The following is a 14,281-nucleotide window of genomic DNA, read 5'->3' on the forward strand; positions in this document are numbered from 1 at the left end:
CCACGATGGACTGGCAAAAGTTCATTTGAGAATGGAGTGGATATAGCACCGTTCACGGAAGAGAGTGTGTATCAACAACTAGAAAAACTAAAGGTGGACAAAGCCATGGGACCGGATGGGATCCACCCCAGGATATTGAGGGAGCTCAGAGAGGTTCTGGCGGGTCCTCTTAAAGATTTGTTTAATAAATCCTTAGAAATGGGAGAGGTTCCGAGGGATTGGAGAACGGCGGAGGTGGTCCCTCTTCACAAAAGTGGTGATAGGGAAGAAGCTGGAAACTACAGGCCGGTAAGCCTCACTTCGATTATTGGAAAAGTAATGGAAGCGATGCTGAAGGAAAGGATAGTGAATTTCCTGGAAGAAAATGAGTTGCAAGATCCGAGACAACATGGTTTTACCAAAGGGAAATCGTGCCAAACGAATCTCATTGAATTCTTTGATTGGGTGACCGGAGAATTGAACCGTGGACGTGCTATAGACGTAATCTACTTAGATTTCAGCAAGGCTTTTGACACGGTTCCCCACAGGAGGCTCTTAAATAAACTGGATGGGCTGAAGATAGGACACAAAGTGGTGAACTGGATTAGGAACTGGTTGACGGACAAGCGCCAGAGGGTGGTGGTGAATGGAGTTCGCTCGGAGGAGGGAAATGTGAGTAGTGGGGTGCCTCAGGGATCGGTGCTGGGGCCGATTCTGTTCAATATATTTGTGAGTGACATTGCCGAAGGGTTAGAAGGTAAAGTTTGCCTATTTGCGGATGATACTAAGATTTGTAACACAGTGGACACCCCGGAGGGAGTGGAAAACATGAAAAAGGATCTGAAAAAGCTAGAAGAATGGTCTAAGGTTTGGCAATTAAAATTCAATGCGAAGAAATGCAAAGTGATGCACTTAGGGAGTAGAACTCCAAGAGAGGCGTATGTGTTAGGCGGTGAGAGTCTGCTAGGTATGGATGGGGAGAGGGATCTTGGGGTGATAGTATCTGAGGATCTGAAGGCGATGAAACAGTGTGACAAGGCGGTGGCCATAGCTAGAAGGTTCCTAGGCTGTATAGAGAGAGATGTGACCAGCAGAAGAAAAGAGGTGTTGATGCCCCTGTACAAGTCGTTGGTGAGGCCCCACCTGGAGTATTATGTTCAGTTTTGGAGGCTGTATCTTGCTAAGGATGTAAAAAGAATTGAAGCGGTGCAAAGAAAAGTTACGAGGATGGTATGGGATTTGCGTTACAAGACGAATGAGGAGAGACTTGCGGACCTGAACATGTATACCCTGGAGGAAAGGAGGAACAGGGGTGATATGATACAGACATTCAAATATTTGAAAGGTATTAATCCGCAAACAAACCTTTTCCGGAGATGGGAAGGCGGTAGAACGAGAGGGCATGAAATGAGATTGAAGGGGGGCAGACTCAAGAAGAATGTCAGGAAGTATTTTTTCACGAAGAGGGTGGTGGATGCTTGGAATGCCCTCCCGCGGTGGTGGTGGAGATGAAAACGGTAACGGAATTCAAACATGCGTGGGATAAACATAAAGGAATCTTGTGCAGAAGGAAGGGATCCTCAGGAGCTTAGCCTAGAATGGGTGGCAGAGCTGGTGGTTGGGAGGCGGGGCTAGTGCTGGGCAGACATATACGGTCTGTGCCTGGGCTGGTGGTTGGGAGGCGGGACTAGTGCTGGGCAGACTTATACGGTCTGGGCTGGTGGTTGGGTGGCGGGGATAGTGCTGGGCAGACTTATACGGTCTGTGCCAGAGCCGGTGGTGGGAGGCAGGGATAGTGCTGGGCAGACTTATACGGTCTGTGCCAGAGCTGGGGGTTGGTGGTTGGGAGGCGGGGATAGGGCTGGCCAGACTTATACGGTCTGTGCACTGAAGAGGACAGTACAAATAAAAAAGTAGCACATATGAATTTATCTTCTTGGGCAGACTGGATGGACCATGCAGGTCTTTTTCTGCCGTCATCTACAATGGTACTATGTTATTCCTGGAATTTTGGATTTTTCCCAAATCCATTTAGTAGTGGTTTATGGACTTGTCCTTTAGGAAACCGTCTAACCCCTTTTAAAACTCTGCTAAGCTAACAGCCTTTACCACATTCTCCGGCAACGAATTCCAGAGTTTAATTAAGCATTAGGTGAAGAAATATTTTCTCTGATTTGTTTTAAATTTACTACACTGTAGTTTCATCGCATGCCCCCTAGTCCTAGTATTTTTGGAAAGTGTGAACAGACGCTTCACATCCACCTGTTCCACTCCACTCATTATTTTATATACCTCTATCACGTCTCCCCTCAGCCGCCTCTTCTCCAAGCTGAAAAGCCCTAGCCTCCTTAGTCTTTCTTCATAGTGAAATCGTCCCATCCCCGCTATCATTTTAGTCGTCCTTCGCTGCACCTTTTCCAGTTCTACTATATCTTTCTTGAGATGCGGTGACCAGAATTGAACACGGTCGCACCATGGAGCGATAAAACAGCATTACAACATCCTCACACCTGTTTTCCATACCTTTCCTAATAATACCCAACATTCTATTCGCTTTCCTAGCCGCTGCAGCACACTGAGCAGAAGGTTTCAGTGTATTATCGACGACTCCTAAAGTGGAACCTTGCATAACGTAGCTATAATTCGGGTTCTTTTTTCCCACATGCGTCACCTTGCACTTGCTCACATTAAACGTCATCTGCCATTTAGCTGCCCAGTCTCCCAGTCTCGTAAGGTCCTTCTGTAATTTTTCACAATCCTGTTGCGAGTTAACGACTTTGAATAACTTTGTGTCATCAGCAAATTTAATTACCTCGCTAGCTACTCCCATCTCTAAATCATTTATAAATATATTAAAAAGCAGCGGTCCTAGCACAGACCCCTGAGGAACCCCATTAACTACCCTTTTCCATTGTGAATACTGCCCATTTAACCCCACTCTCTGTTTCCTATCCTTCAACCAGTTTTTAATCCACAATAGGGAATTACCTCCTATCCCATGACCCTCCAATTTCCTCTGTAGCCTTTCATGAGGTACCTTGTCAAATGCCTTTTGAAAATCCAGATACACAATATCAATCGGCTCCCCTTTGTCCACATGTTTGTTTACTGCTTCAAAGAATTGAAGTAAATTGGTCAGGCAAGATTTCCCCACACAAAAGCCATGCTGACTTGGTCTCAGTAATCCATGTCCTTGGATGTGCTCTGTAATTTTGTTTTTGATAATAGCCTCTACCATTTTCCCCGGCACCGACGTCGGACTCACAGGTCTATAATTTCCCGGATCTCCCCTGGAACCTTTTTTAAAAATCGGCGTTACATTGGCCGCCCTCCAATCTTCCGGTACCACGCTCGATTTTAAGGATAAATTGCATATCACTAACAGTAGCTCCGCAAGCTCATTGAGCATTACAAATTAATGTGATACAGGGAGATGTTCTGGATACATTTGTTTATTTGTTTAAATGTTCAATAAAGACTTCATTTAAATAAAAAAAAAAAAGATAAAATGCACAGCAAAATATTTAAGATAATCTATAAAAAAAATAATATTGGTGTGTTAGCAGTTCTATGTCATTAATTGCACTTTGTTTTATTTCAAAAATTTCAGAAGCCTCTACATGACTCTGCTGTTTTAACTGATGTGCTGCTCTTAGAAAATGAAGAACTTACAAAGTCTGTAACATCACTGACTGAAGAAAAGCTGAAACTACAGAGAGAAAGGGAAAATCTGGAGAATAACCTCCAGCATTACTTGTCCCGGAGAGCTGCAGAGGAGCAGGTATATCAAGGGGAAGTAAGACAGAAAACTCGGTTATTATTCCTTCTATTGAGCTGTAGTACAAGTAGTAATCAGGATATATGAGAATTAAAATGTGCTAAATTTTTAAACTGTTTTTTGGAGTGCAATGTTTATTAGCCATGTTATTTTTATTTTTGTTACATTTGTACCCTGCGCTTTCCCACTCATGGCAGGCTCAATGCAGCGGGCAATGGAGGGTTAAGTGACTTGCCCAGAGTCACAAGGAGCTGCCTGTGCCGGGAATCGAACTCAGTTCCTCAGTTCCCCAGGACCAAAGTCCACCACCCTAACCACTAGGCCACTAGACTCTAGAAGTTATTGTTTTCTTTGTAGGTGTGACATTTGTGAGCCCTTGGCCCAGAGGTTGCCACGTGAGAATCACCCAACCACCTCTGGGTAGACCGAGTCCCCTCAGTGCTCCGAAGAACTGGACTAGACCACAAGTGGAGATGAACTGAGGCAACTTTATTAGCAGCAAAAACACAGGGCTAAAAGGGTTTCCAAACGGCACAGAAAGGAAAACAGGCAGCCTAGCTATACAGTCTAACCTGGCTGAAACAATGCAAAACATAACATATACAGTAAAGGTAAAGTAGAACAGCCTAGCTGTATCATAAGCAGCCTAGCTGCGCATGTCAATACTATCAAACACAATGCAAAGCATAAAGTATACAGTAAAGGTAAAGTAAAACAGCCTAACGGTGTGGAGAAATCAAACACAAGCAGCCTAGCTGCACATCTCAATACTAGCAGAGCAATGCAAATATACAGCATACAGTAGAATACAATACACTAGGTAAAAGGCCCGCCCTAGCGGGTTAAAGTCAAATAGGCAGTACTTGGCTGACAGAGGTAACACTGCTATTGGTTAAGGAAAGGGTTCATTCTGTCAGTACACTCATATGAGCCACGGAACAACCACGGCAAGCTCCCTCAAAACCAGAGCGGAGCAGAAGCAAAACAAAGGGAAAAGGAAGAGTCTTTTGAAGACCTGCACCGCAGGTGGAGGCAAGAGCGGGTCACTCCGCTCACAGAAGACTAGGGATGTCACCTAAGACAAGCAAACAGTCACTGAGGCGCCCGAGCCAGATGCTCCCAAGGTAAGCAAGATAAAGCAACAAAGCCTGAGCTGACGCTCCCAAGGCAAGCAAGGTGAAGAAGCCAAACCTGAGCCAATGCTCACAAGGTAAGCAAGGTGAAGAAGCCAAACCTGAGCCGATGCTCCCAAGGTAGAAGACTCAGTGGCCCTGCACAGCACCCAAGGGCCAGGATCAGCCCACGTGGACCCCTCCGCGCTCCAAGCATTGCTCCCTTGTCCAGAGACAGCTCAAGACATGGCCTCAGCCACTGCACCTGCAGCATTCCCCGTCATCCAGCCCACACAGTCCCAAAAACAGCACAAAACCACTCACTGCATACAGCAACTAAGGACTCACAGTGGGTGACTGGAATCTCGACTGAGGCACTGGAGGGTCTGGACTCACAGGCCTGGCAGCAGGCTTCACTGGACCCAAGCAAAGGTGAAAGCTGTAGGCAGAGCTATTAAGAACTACCAAGCTTGAAAGCAGGCTTCACAGGAACACAGCATTAGGTGAAAGTTGTAGGCAAAGCTTTACTCCTCGGGACTCCCTGGCTTGAAAGCAGACTTCCACTGGAACACAGCATAAGGAGAAAGCTGTAGGCAAAGCTTCGGGCCATGGCCTCGCAAAGAAACAGAGTTGGAACTAGCAGAGCCCCAGGCGGGCCTGGGCCCAATCAATGGTAATTGCCAGAACACTGAGCACTCTCAGAAGCCAGCTTAAGAAGTGCTCAGTGCTGATGTCATCACCAGCTTGGCCTCCACCACTCAACAGTGACCCCACAGGTCACTGACTGGAACTTCAGGTAAATTTAGTAGGTAAGAAGGAGGAGCATAGCATAGACAAGCAAGGCACGGACATTGGTGACAACGACTGTGACAGTAGGTTATATTTATTACTGGACTTACCAAATAGATGCTGTAGTATATGAGTTTTTGAGCTTGCACAGGTCCCTTCTTCAGATATAGACCAAAGTTTGTTTTCTGTCACTCCAGCTTTGGCAGCATACCAGTACCTGGCGATATGGTGCTAGTGAGAGACCGCAGTTAAGTACCACTGTCAGCTCATCCTGCCTCAAATGCGATGGCAAGGCTTCAGGGGAGTTTTGGGGTAGTCTGGTGAATCCTTTGGAGAAACCATGTTAAAGCATCAACAGTTGAAAGAGGTGTCCATTCCCACTACTGGGTCTTGGTTTTCATTAGGATGAGCAGCCATTTCAACTTCAGACCACGGTTCTCTATGCATTTCAGGGTAGACTTATTTTATGTATTTATTTAGATCATGCGTTTCCAGTGGTGGTGTATGCCTTGTAGCGCTATAGAAATGATAAATAGTAGTAGTAGTAGTTCAAGGCAAGTTACATTCAGGTACACTAGGTATATCCCAGTTATATTGGAATCAGAGATCCCCCCCCCAGTGCTACAGAATATTGGGGCCTAGAGGAGGGACCCCAGTGGGGGCCAACATGGTTTTTGGGGTCACAATTCTGTCAGGCACTTTCAGAGTGCCTCGGTATCAAGGCCCTTGATTTTGTGGGCCTCTGTTTCTAAGGGTTCTAGGACCCAGGATCCTTTGGCGGGTCCTTCAAGTCATGGGAAAAGGCCTAGATCCTCTGGTTGGGATTCTGGAGGCCACTCGGCTCTAGCTCTCCCTTCTTCAATGGTATTGGAACAATATGCAGAACGGGATCTAGATGATGATGGTCTTTCTGCGGAGAATTCTTTGCCAGAATCAGGTGAATTATCCCCAGAAGATGATCATTCCTCATCAGTAGCCCCTTTTTTTCTTCAGGGGGAGTTGCAGTTTCTATTAATCAGGTAGTCTCTGCTCTTTGCATCTCTACATTTTCGCAGGGGCAGACGTCTGATGGTGATCCTATTTTGAAGGGATTGAGAAAGCTGGCTAAGGTATTTCTCCTCCATAGAACTTTGGAACAGATGATTTATGCAGCAAGGAAAGCGCTAGATTTAGTCTTGAGGGGCCTCAAATTGATGAATAAATTATATCTCCTTTCCTAGGCAGACCTGGACTGTCTTTTTGGGTCTCTGGAGTAGATATCTTGGTGATTGTGATAACTAAAAGAAACACAATCCTGGTGCAAGGAGGTTGTCATAACATGAAGATAGAGCTGCTTCTTAAGCAATCCTTCAATTCTTGGGCCCTTGAGGTTCAGGCAACCTTTCTGTGGAGGCAGTGTGGCTTGAGCAGTGGTTTACCAGCTTCAGCAACTCTCGGTCTTGCTGAAGGTTGCCCTTCTGAAATAAAGAACAGCGTTTTTGCTGATGTGAACTATGATTTTATTCTCATTTACTCTAGATTAATAGGCTTAGTGGTGGTAGTTTGGCGCTAGCTTTGGTTGAGAAATTGGTCAGCAATTTCTGCCTCTAAGATTCATCTGAGCAAACTTCCTTTCCAGGGTCACTGTTTTGGAGAAGATCTTGAAAAGATTGTAAAAATCTTTTGTGAATTTAGACATCATCACCTCCCCAAAACAGGTCCCATTTATGTAAAGCATTGAGCAGCAGGTCTTAAGCCAGAGATTGAGGCCATTCCCAGTTGTCAAAGAAGAATTCTCATTCTTCTGTGAACTCAAAAAAGGGTCACTCCTTTCTGGTGCAGACAGGTTGAGGGCAGTGTAGGGTCCCCTTCTCTACATCTGCTGCCTCAAGAAGACCCCACTGAAGGTTAATGGGGTTCGCTCTGTGGAGATGCAAGTGGGAGGCAAAGTTACATAAGAACGTAAGAGTTGCTGTATCAGATCAAACCAAAGATCCTCCTAGCCCCGAATCCTGTTTACAACAGTGGCCAGTCCAGATCACAAGTACCTGGTAGAGTCCAGAGACTTCACCTCATTCTGCAGGAGACGACTCTTATCACCTCAGATCAGTGAGTTCTGGATGTGATTCCAAACAGTTACGTTCTCAAGTTTGCACATCTTGTCTCAGTCACTTTTATGGTGTCTCCCTGCAGTTCAACTTTCAAATGAAGGGCAGTGCAGGAAACCTTAGATGCCTCATTGTCTTCGCTAGCATACATAGAAAAGACAGTTCACCACTCCAGTTCTGAGCAATTGGCTCAGCTCATGTTAAAAGACAGGCCATACAGATGGATTCCTTCTTTGGCAATCTGTGATATCTTACAGCAGACCCAGCAGCTGGTGACATTAAACACAGTTGCTGCAGCTTTGAGGGTCTCATGGAAGACATTCTTGTAGGCCATTCACCCTTCAGATGGCAGTAGTTAACCTCAGTGACCTTATGGCAGTAGTAGTGACCTGTGAAGTAGACAAGGTGAGTTTCTGTTTCAAGTAGCACTGGAGCAGTATACTTGGGCCCCAGGCCATAATCTTCCTCTTCCCATTTTCCCTCTATTAACAATGCTAGGAGCCACCCATACTTTCCGTAGTTTAGTTCCCAATAGTGCAGAATAAGTAGTCATGCGTAGCTTGCTGGGCAGTATCACTATTTGTCTAATGTTTTCCACATGTTTAAACTCTACTTCAGCTACTGAGGTAATAGTTACACAGTGTTCCCCTATAGGATCCTTGTAAACATCCCTTACCCACTAACAGGTGTCCAGTAACTTGGCAGAGGGGATAAACTGTAGGTCACCAGTAAAATTGTCTAGTATCTCCGTAGGCACCAGTATTTATTCCCAGGTGTAACACTTTTTCTTGTCATCCCCGAGTTTCTGCTCACCCTTAAATCTTCTAACATGCATACTGGGTTAGGATTATTTAGGGATACCGACCAGCCTTTGGTAGTCACTGTGACTACCCAATGGGAATGCCCTTTCCCAATATCTCCACCAACCTTCATTGGATAGGGGTATTAGGTCCTACTGCATGATTGTTCAGTCAGAAGACAGCCTTCAATACTTTGTTGCAGCCCTTCATCGTACATGTAGATGTGAGTTTGGAAATTTGTTCCTTTAGAAGACCATTCATTCTCTCAATCGAACAGTGGCCTGAGGGTAATGAAAAATGTGGAACATTCATTGGATACCATATTCCTCTGCCCATTGTTGTACTGCTTGTGAGTACCTTTGAATGGATCTCTTAAGGAAGTCTATAAAAGTGTGTTAACATGTCCAATATCTTCAAAGTAGTTTCTTTTGATCTGCATGTTTAGTAGCTCACACTTGTAGCAAACCATGTACATATCCACAGCAGTGGCATAGCACCATGTGCCACCTGTTCCTCCAGGCATGGGTCCAATGAAGCCAAGTTGCACAATTATATAAAGAAAACTTGTCCAGCTTGTGGTCCCTAGTGAATTTCCCCTAATACCAGGATCAGTGGCCAAAGTATGTGTGATTGAGATTCCTTTCTGCTGCACCTATTGCCTGATGCCTATTGCCCCTTAGTGCCCAGACTTTCCATGAGCCTATTGTCCCAATATATCTTAATTCTGGTTCCCTGTGGCCTACATTAGTTACTTGGATTATGTTATTAGTTATTTTGCTGTTGATATAAGTGCATAAGTATTGCCATACTGGAACAGACCAAAGGTCCATCAAGCCCAGCATCCTATTTCTAACAGTGGCTAATCCAGGTTGCAAGTACCTGGCAAGATCCCAAAACAGTACAATGCATTTTATGCTGCTTATCCTAGAAATAAGCAGTGGATTTTCCCCAAGTCCATTTTAATAATGGTTTATGGTAGTTTCCTTTAGGAAGCTACCAGACCTTTTTTAAAACCCCCCTAAGTAAACTGTTTTTACTACATTCTCCTGCAACAAATTCCAGAGTTTAATTACAAGTTGAGTGAAGAAATATTTTCTCTGATTCCTTTTAAATTTACTACTTTGTATCTTCATTGCGTACCCCCTAGTCCTAGTATTTTTGGAAAGATTAAACAAGTGATTCAAATTTATCTGTTCCACTCAACTCATTATTTTATAGACCTCTATCATATCTCCCCTGAGCCGTCTTTTCTCCAAGCTGAAGAGCCTTAGCCGCTTTAGCCTTTCCTCATAGGGAAGATGTCCCATCCCCTTTATCATTTTCGTCACTCTTCTCTGTACCTTTTCTAATTCCTTTTTTTGGGAGGCGGTGACCAGAATTGCATACAATATTTGAGGTGTGGTCGCACAATGGAACAGTACAAAGGCATTATAACATCCTCATTTTTGTTTTCTATTCCTTTCCTAATAATACCTAACATTCTATTTGCTTTCTTAGCCGCCACAGCACACTGAGCAGAGGATTTCAACATATCATCAACAACGACGTTGAGATCCCTTTCTTGGTCAGTGACTCCTAACATGGAACCTTCCATTATTTATTTATTTTATTTATTTACGGTTCATTTCTACCCCACATTTTCCCACAAATGCAGACACAATGTGGCTTCCATGAATTACAAAAGTTAAGAGATACAGCACATGAATTTAGCAGTAGAATAAGGATAAAATGTTAACAGCAATTAGGATGACTAAACAGCAGATTCACTAATGGAATACACTTGTTCAAAAAGGTACGTTTTCAGCAGCTTCTTGAACAGAGGGTGGTCAGCTTGCGACTTTAGGTACAGGGGAAGAGTGTTCCAGGTCTTCGGGCTGGAGTAGTGGAAGCAAAAAGAAGCTTGTATTTAACACCCCGGCAAGATGGATAATGGAGTTGTAAAAAGGTGCGTGCTGTAGTGATGGCATTTCTAGGTGGGAGATCTATTAGAGGAATCATATATTCCGGAGCTAAGCCATAGATTATTTTATGTGTCAAAGTACAGATCTTGAATGCAATTCGTTCTCTCACAGGTAGCCAGTGTAGGTTGAAACGTACCTTACTATAGTTCAAGTTCTTCATTCCCACATGCATCACTTTGTACTTACTCACATTAAACGTCAACTGCCATTTAGATGCCCAGTCTCCCAGTCTTGTTAAGGTCCTCTTGTTATTTTTCACAATCGTCTTACAATTTAACAACTTTGAATAACTTTGTGTTGTCAGCAAACTTAATTACCTCACTAATTACTTCCATCTCTAGATCATTTATAAATATGTTAAAAAGCAGTGGTCCCAGCACAGACCCCTGGGGAACCCCACTATCTACCCTTCTCCATTGAGAATACAGACCATTTAACCTACTCTCTGTTTTCTATCTTTTAACCAGTTTTTAATCTGCAGTAGAACACTACCTCCTTTCCCATGACTCTCCAATTTTCTCAGGAGTTTTTCATGAGGTACTTTGTCAAATGCCACTTGAAAATCCAGATACACAATATCGACCGGCTCACCTTTATCCACATGTTTGTTGAGGCAAGATTTCCCTTCTCTAAATCCATGTTGGCTTTGTCTCATTAATCCATACTTTTGAATATGTTCTATAATTTTGTTCTTTATAATATTCTGTACCATTTTGCCCAGCACCAACATCATGCTTACTGGTCTATAATTTCCCATATCACCTCTGGAACATTTTTTTAAAAAACTGGGCATTATGGGACCACATGATGCGTATAGTGGAGCAGACATGATTTTGCTTCTCTCGTAGGGCTCCCAACCCTGAATTGATGTATATTGATGTTCCTGAGTGGAAATAATAGAATTTTCATTTCAGCACCTCCATATACTTTATGAACAAATATCTGGTGGTGAAATCGGGAATTATGTCAGCTAAAACGCAAAAAGAAGATAAGAATAAACCCAGTAGCAATGAAGTCAAGATGGCGTCATCGGAGACTCAGGCGGTCCCTCCCTTTACTTCCCAACAGCTCTAGCAACTGACTGATGCAGTTAGGCAGGCGGTGGAATCACAGTGGGAAAAACTGTGTGAACAATTGTCTGGAGTAGAGACCATTTTGACAGACACCACTCGGCGTGTGACACAGCCTAGGAGAGAATCTTGGCGGTGGAAGATACTATGACGGAGGCGGATGTCCACATTAGGGTACTTGAAAAGAAAGTGGAGGATCAGGCTGACCATATAGATGACTTGGAAAATTGAGCACGAAGGGACAATTTATGGCTGATTGGCCTTCTAGAGACTGCCTGATCACAATCTGGGAACCGTATTGGAGCATTGGCTAAAAACTGAGTTCACTCTATCTGACAGCTTAAGCCCTCTCTATCTTGAGAGTGAACACAGAGTAGGCCGCAAGAGGGAAGCAGATATTCGGCCATGTGCATTAGTGATGAAAATACATAACTATATCCACAAAATTGAAATACTGAGGGCATACCGGCAAAAACAGGATCAGCTGAAATGTGACAGTAATCCAGTGCGCATATTTCAAGAGTATTCAGCGGCATTAGCAGATAAAAGAAGATGCTTTTCTTTTGTTTGTACTGAATTGAGGAATTTACAATTCAGATTCATGCTGATATATCCAACTATATTGAGGATACAACAGGATGAACAATGGGAAAACTTTGATAATCCGCAAGTGGCAACAGAGTATGTCAAGGCACTGAATAAATGAGATGTGTCAGAATAGCATGATAAGATGTATCAGAATAGCATGTTATTGTTCCACTGCCATGATATAAAGTAGGTATTGTTTTGTAGCAGAGGTGATAAAAAAACAACTTGTTAGGAGCGATAATTTGTAATGTAATTAGAGAGGGTTAGAGAGCCCTAAACGTCAGACATGGTCTTACATATTCTCCCATAGTACTTATGGGGAATACGTGTGGGGGCATACAGAGAATAAGAGAATTGATGAGGGGATATGGGAGTAATAGAAAGAAATGTAATCTTGAGCTGTTAGGGAGGGGTGGGTAGGAGACGGGCGTCATAAGGATGGGATCTGGAGTATAGTGTGGGTGCAAAGCAGCAGAGAAGTGGGTAAAAAACCAGGAATCCCAGAGATTGGATCTTAGTAAAGATGAACTAAAATTTTATTATACAGTATATTGACTCGACACAACATTGTGTTTTGTCCACAAGGCCTACATCAGGAGTCTACAAATAAAAACATTATATAAAAACAATAAAAATAATGACATAAGAAAATCAGACAAAATACACATATAATTCACAAAATTAATAATAAAATAAGGAGAATATTTAAAAACGTTGTGTCGAGTCAATATACTGTATAATAAAATTTTAGTTCATCTTTACTAAGATCCAGTCTCTGGGATTCCTGGTTTTTTACCCACTTCTCTGCTGCTTTGATACTTGAACGTGCTGTTCACCGCCGTTGCCTTGACTTTCTTTCATCTCAAGCTATTCTTGATCCACTTCAATCTGGCTTTCGCCCCCTTCATTCAACTGAAACAATGCTTGCTAAAGTCTCCAGTGAACTGTTCCTAGCCAAATCCAAAGGTCTCTATTCTATCCTCATCCTTCTCGATCTATCTGCTGCTTTTGACACTGTTGGTCACAGCCTACTCCTTGATACACTGTCCTCACTTGGATTTCAGGGCTCTATTCTTTCCTGGTTTTCTTCTTATCTCTCCCAGAGTACCTTTAGTGTATACTCTAGTGGATCCTCTTCTACTTCTATCCCACTGTCAGTTGGTGTACCTCAGGGATCTGTCCTGGGACCTCTTCTCTTCTCCATCTGTACTTCTTCCCTTGGTACTCTGATCTCATCCCATGGTTTTCAGTATCATCTTTACGCTGATGACTCCCAGATCGACCTCTCCACACCAGAAATCTCAGCTGAAATCCAGGCCAAAGTATCAGCCTGCCTGTCTGACATTGCTGCCTGGATGTCTCAGCGCCATCTGAAACTAAACATGACCAAGATTGAGCTTCTTATCTTTCCCCCTAAACCAACCTCTCCTCCTCCCCCATTCTCTATTTCGGTGGATAACACTCTCATCCTTCCTGTCTCATCAGCTCGTAACCTTGGGGTCATCTTCGACTCCTCCCTCTCCTTCTCTGCACATATTCAACAGACTGCTAAAACCTGTCATTTCTTTCTCTATAATATCAGCAAAATTTGCCCTTTCCTTTCTGAGCACACTACCAGAACCCTTATCCACGCTCTTATCACCTCTCGCTTAGACTATTGCAACTTGCTTCTCACAGGTCTCCCACTTAGCCATCTCTCTCCTCGTCAATCTGTTCAAAATTCTGCTACACAACTAATATTCCGCCAGGGTCGTTATGCTCATATTAGCCCTCTCCTCAAGTCACTTCACTGGCTTCTTATCCGTTTCCGCATACAGTTCAAACTCCTCTTATTGACCTATAAGTGCATTCACTCTGCAGCTCCTCAGTACCTCTCCACTCTCATTTCTCCCTACATTCCTCCCCGGGAACTCCGTTCACTGGGTAAATCTCTCGTATCTGCACCCTTCTCCTCCACTGCTAACTCCAGACTCCGTTCCTTTTATCTTGCTGCACCATATGCCTGGAATAGACTTCCTGAGCTGGTATGTCAAGCTCCATCTCTGACCGTCTTCAAATCTAAGCTAAAAGCTCACCTTTTTGATGCTGCTTTTAACTCCTAATCTTTGTTCACTTGT

The 14,281-nt window shown here is 43.6% G+C and overlaps 1 protein-coding gene across 1 annotated transcript in view; it reads left to right on the forward strand.

Annotated features, from left to right (window-relative positions):
* The window catches only part of LOC115474937 (pericentrin-like), an 899,709-nt gene that overhangs the window by 763,012 nt on the left and 122,416 nt on the right, over positions 1–14,281 (forward strand). The window contains exon 14 of the mRNA XM_030210648.1: positions 3,590–3,760. Coding sequence (XP_030066508.1) covers positions 3,590–3,760 — 171 coding nt within the window. The remainder of the gene's footprint in view (positions 1–3,589; positions 3,761–14,281) is intronic.

The sequence above is a fragment of the Microcaecilia unicolor genome, chromosome 7, assembly GCF_901765095.1.
Source record: "Microcaecilia unicolor chromosome 7, aMicUni1.1, whole genome shotgun sequence".
Taxonomy (NCBI): domain Eukaryota; kingdom Metazoa; phylum Chordata; class Amphibia; order Gymnophiona; family Siphonopidae; genus Microcaecilia; species Microcaecilia unicolor.